Consider the following 5,033-nt stretch of genomic DNA (forward strand, 5'->3'; position numbering starts at 1 on the left):
TGCAGCAGGGGTGGTGGTTGGGGAGTGGGTGGATGGTTTGGGGCAGGCTGTGGAGTGAAGGGGGGGAAAGGGGAGGGAGATGGTGCAGGTGTAGAGGCGGCTGCGGGAGGTGTGTGGTGCTGGAGATGCAGTGGGGTGGCCAGGGGTGGGCTGGGGGTCCTGGGGCCGGCTGGCTGGATGTGCGGAGGACGTGTGGTGGCAAGGTCTGAGGTGTGAGGTGTAGTGGGGGAGTTGACTGGAGGGGAGGGAGTGGGAGAAGATGGTAGGGAGGAGGAGGGTGTGAAGTAGCAGGTGTACCTGTATGTGTCAGACAGAGAGCTTGGAGCGGCAGGTGGTGGGCAGGTGGCATGGCGGGCGGGGATAGGGTGGTGGTGACGTGGGGAGGTGTTCATTGGGAATGAGTGTACGTGACAGTTGCAGTAAGTGTGTGGTGTATTGTGGTAATCGATGGTGACTTGGTAGGGGTTGGAGACATGGGTGATGGTGTGAGGTCACTCAAACTGGGGTGAGACTTTGTTGGGTGTTGGTAGTTTGGCCACTACTACCGAATCACCTGGTTGGTAGGGTTTGGAGGAGGCGACATCTGGTTATAGGTCCTGATGCTTCTGCAAGTGGTGTAGTTGCCTCTTGAGGTGGTGAAGGGGGTCGGATGTGGGGGACATGCAAGGGGGCTGTAGGTGCTGTCACAACGTAGGAGGAGGGGGGCCTCCCCGAATACCCATTCATGAGGGGAGATGCCGTCGTCCCAGGTGCAAGAATTAATCCCTCACTGCACAATCTTGACGTGGGCTGGCAGTCCTCATTCTTTGTCTCTTCTATTCGAGCCCACACCTGGTTGAGGAGGGTGTGATGGCTCCTTTTACATATTCTGTTCCCCTACGGCTAGTAGGGGGAGGAGTGTGAGATGCGGTAGCCGAAGATGGTGGCAAGTTCTTGCCATATTGCTCTGGTGAACTCGGGGGCATTGTCTGAGTGCAGGGCTTGGGGAATGCGAAAGTATGGGAAGATGTGGTGGATGAGGGCATCGGCCACGGCGACGGCGTGGTATTCCTTTACCAGGCAGGCGATGAGGAACTTCGAATGTGATGATATATTTGTAGCCGGCTTTAGGTGGTAGGGGGCCCACTACATCCATGGAAATTTGCCATGGCTTGTGGGTGGTGATGTCCTTGCCTAGCGCACAGGCCTGGCAGGCCTGGGTGACTTGCTTGGCCAGGTTGGATGGGCCAGGCATCCAATAGGCATCGTTGAATACTTGTAAAAGTTTCTTAGTGCCGAGATGCATCCCGCTGTTTGAGTGGAGGTGGGTCATTGTGTCAAGGGCAGATTCAGGGTCGAGCACTATATGCTTCGACTGGGTGAACAGGTGATCACGTTGTTGGTGGAACATGAAGAATACCTGTGGCGGTATTCAGTGGGGGTGATCCTTATTAAACCACTGTTGTACGAGGGTGGGGTCAATATGGATGGAGTTAATTGGTAGTTGGGACAGGGTGTCAGCATTGGTGTGTAGCTTGCCAAGGCGATAGGATATCTCGTAGTTAAACTCCTCGAGGGTTTCTCTCCATCTGATGAGTTGGGCGTTGTGGGTGCTGGAATGGTGTAACCATTGGAGTGATTGATGGTTGGTGATGATGGTAATGTGTGTACCTGAGAGGTAGGCTCGAAACTGCTCCAGGGCCCATACGATGCCCAGGCATTCTCGTTTGGTGGTGGCCTAATTTCTCTTGGCTTGGTTGAGGGTGTGGCTGGTGCAGGCGATGATGTGCTCCTGCCCTTCTTGCACCTGGGCGGGGACTGTGCCGATGGCTATTAGGGACACATCCATATACAGTATAGGCGAAATGACAGGGTGTAGTTGGGGAATGCGACGATCGGGGCAGTGATGAGCTTGGCTTTTAGGTCGTGGAATGCCGCTCTCTGCACGTCAGTCCTGGTGAAAGGCTCGCCCTTCATGGTCATGTCATGGAGGGGCTTGGCAATGTTTGCAAATACTTCCTCGAAATGCCAGTACAAAGTGAGCTCTAGGAATGTGCAGATCTTATGGACATCTTGGAGTAGGGGAAGATCTGCAATGGCACACAGCTTGTCAGGGTCAGGTGATATTCCTTCCTTTGAGATAATGTGTCCCAGGAAGGAGACGGTTCGGGCAGCCAGGATGCATTTTGATGGTATGAGTTTGAGGCCAGCCTGGTGGATGCGGAGGAAGCCCTTCTTAAAGCGCTGGAGGTGGTCAGCCCATGTCTGGCTGAAAATGATTATGTTGTCTAGGTATGCCAAACAGATTTCCCCGGTTAGGCCACTGAGGACTGACTCCATTAATCTGGGAAACGTAGCAGGGGCATTACAGAGTCCGAATGGTAGGATGTTGAACTCATAGTGTTTTCCATTGCCGGTGGAGAAGGCTGTTTTCCCCCTGTCCTCAGGGTGTATGGGGACTTGCCAGTATCCCGACTGGAGGTGCAGGGTGAAGAACCAGGATGCTCCATACAGGGAGTCAAGGGAGTCGTCTATCCTGGGAAGGATGGTGGCATCCTTGGTGGTCACATCATTCAGTCATCTGTAATCCATACAGAAACATATGGTGCCATCTTTCTTTTTGACCAGAACGACAGGGGAGGACAACGGGCTGGTGGAAGGTGATATGATGCCAGCATCAAGCATTTACTGGACCTGCCAGTCTTCCTCAGCTCGTTGTTTGGGGTTTTTCCACCATGATGGTTGGCGAATTGGTGGTCCTGTGGTGTGGATTTCATGTGTCAGGTACTTGGTGTGGCCGATATCAGCGGGTCCTGACGCGAAGAGGTCTTGGAAGTCCAGGAGGAGGCAGTAGAAGCTGTCTGCTTGGTGAAGTGAGAGGTGTTCAGGTAGTGGGGGTAGGGCAGCAAGGGGGAGGAGAATGGGGGGGCACAAGGCTCGGCTTCTTCCATTTTGCCCACCACTAATCCTTTAGGCAGGGTGAGGGGAGTGGTGGAGATATTTGCAATTCATACCGTCCCGGTGTGGGGGAGGAGGAAGGTGGGGGACAGTAGGCAGGCCAAGAGGGTTCCGGCCGGCAAGTTGGGGGAGAACAGGATGGAGGCTCCAGTGGGCCTGTTTAGGTGTAGCCAGGCCTTGTGCTGGGGGGGGGGGGGATTGTCAGGGCGAAGGCAATAGTTGGTGGGAATGTGGGGTGTGGAGGGGTGGTGGGGGGGTGGGGGTGAGATGGAGGACACAGGGGGGGTGTAGGGTGAGAAAGGAGGGGGGGTGCGTGCAGGTACAGAGTGACTGGGGGAGGGGGTCCGGTGGCTTCTGGAACTGGAGGCTTCGTTTGTGACAATCAATGATTGTATATAGCTTCTGCAGGAGGTCCAAACCCAAGTAATAATCATATGCACGGCAGGTCGAGTCAAACAAGATGAACTTGTGTTGGGCAGAGACTTGTTGGTGGGTGTCAGCGTGCAGGACTTGGGTTTCCTCACATATGGGCATGGGGCCATCCCTGCATCTATGAGGTGATCTGACTTAGGGAAAAGCAGGTCGAAAGCCAGTTTGTGACGGGAGTAAAAATGGCTGTAGAGGCAAGACCTGGCCACTCCCGTATAGACCAGCAGCCTCGCCTTCACCCCATTCAGTCTCATTTTGTCGTAGACTGGGGGGCAGTGTTTCTGTGAGGTGGCCCCCGCCACTGTGGGGAGATGTGGGGGCAGGCCTAAAAATCCAGCTGCTGCAGGATTTCATCTTCCTCTGGCCCTACTTCCCCGGGGTCGGTGCATTTCGCTGGTGAGGCATCGTCCTCGGCGCCCTCGTTATCCAGGGAGGAAAGTTTTCGGCATTCCTGGGTGGCTGTCCTGCACCAGGCGGCTTTCAGCTGCTCTCGGATGTTGCGGAGGGTACATTTGTGGCTTCAGGTAGAGAATTCCCAAGGATTGATGGAAATGAGGTTTGTGTTTTCCTTGGGGGGGGAGCCCTGTTGGTGGGGTGTCCCCTGGGTAAGTTGAGTGTTGGTTGAGAGCTTGTGTGGTCTGGGGGTGGTCAAGGTTTGTGGTGAGGTGCCGTCTTTTGAGTGGGAAATTTCCTCACGGCGCCGATGTGTTGCGGGGTGGGGCGGGCGGCTGGGAGACATTGTACCAGCTGGATGTCTCAGTCTAGGTCCCCCATTAGGTCATGTATTGTGAAATGCTCTCTGATGACACTGGGAAGGATCCTTAGGAGTGTATTAAACATGTGTTGCTCCCGGGTTGCTGCATCAGTCTCCAGGTATGAGGCAATGACGAGCCGCCTTGCCTGGATGAGTTATCATCCAGGTTGCTGTTGTAGGTTAGTGTGTCGAGCTGTGACAGTGCTACAACTTTTCCCAGGGATGGCCTGGGACACTATTTGAGTGAAATTAGCCCATGTCAGCTATGGGACGATCTTAGGTGCAATATTGGCCACTGCTTTGTCCAGGTGAGGCAGGGTAATTGCTATCTTCTGTCTGTCATCTTCAAACCCTATGTCCAGGAGTGGTTTGACCACGGACAGGTATATGTTAATATCACATTGCTCGGGGTCAAATTTGGGTAATTGCACGTGAGGTTTGGTTGCCATTTTGTCAATTTCCCTGTTTTGCTCCTCTCTGTATTCTGCTTAGGTCAAGAACCACTGCTGGCCACCAGTGTTATGCTAGGTGTTTTTAGGTTGACTCCTCGCCCTCAGGACACTAGCTGCTGAGCCAGGGTTCCCTTTCGAGACCGGAACCAGAATACGCTGCGAGAGGGACAGGTCATAAAAGCTCTGGTCAAACAACCTTACACTTATATTACCTTAAATTCACAAACCACTAGATACAATGTAGATACGACAAAGACACAATACACTGTCTGGGTACAAAGTAAATCTTGGGACAGGAGGGTTTATACAGGGTTGCCAAAGTCCTGGGCTCCAACAGGTGTTGGGTGGGTGTGGGAGGGGTCCCGTCAGGTGTGCCTTCCCTTAGAGGGCATGGGACCATCCTCAGGGTCTGTGTCATCTTGAGTGGGCTGCTGGGCTGCGTGGAGAGGGGCCTTTCTCTA

At 54.0% G+C, this 5,033-nt stretch overlaps 1 protein-coding gene across 1 annotated transcript; it reads right to left on the minus strand.

Annotated features, from left to right (window-relative positions):
• Positions 1–882: 882 nt before the first annotated feature.
• On the minus strand, positions 883–3,620 carry LOC145417514 (uncharacterized). The gene is made up of 6 exons (XM_080286222.1): positions 3,404–3,620; positions 2,674–2,840; positions 1,873–2,454; positions 1,651–1,809; positions 1,127–1,399; positions 883–1,074 (listed from the first exon to the last, which is right to left on the minus strand). Exons 1-6 carry the CDS (start codon positions 3,618–3,620, stop codon positions 883–885), a joined length of 1,590 nt encoding a protein of 529 aa, XP_080142348.1.
• Between the last annotated feature and the right edge of the window lie 1,413 nt (positions 3,621–5,033).

The sequence above is a fragment of the Coenobita brevimanus genome, chromosome 110 (assembly GCF_032717465.1).
Source record: "Coenobita brevimanus isolate Jiangsu-jjx chromosome 110, ASM3271746v2, whole genome shotgun sequence".
Lineage (NCBI taxonomy): Eukaryota > Metazoa > Arthropoda > Malacostraca > Decapoda > Coenobitidae > Coenobita > Coenobita brevimanus.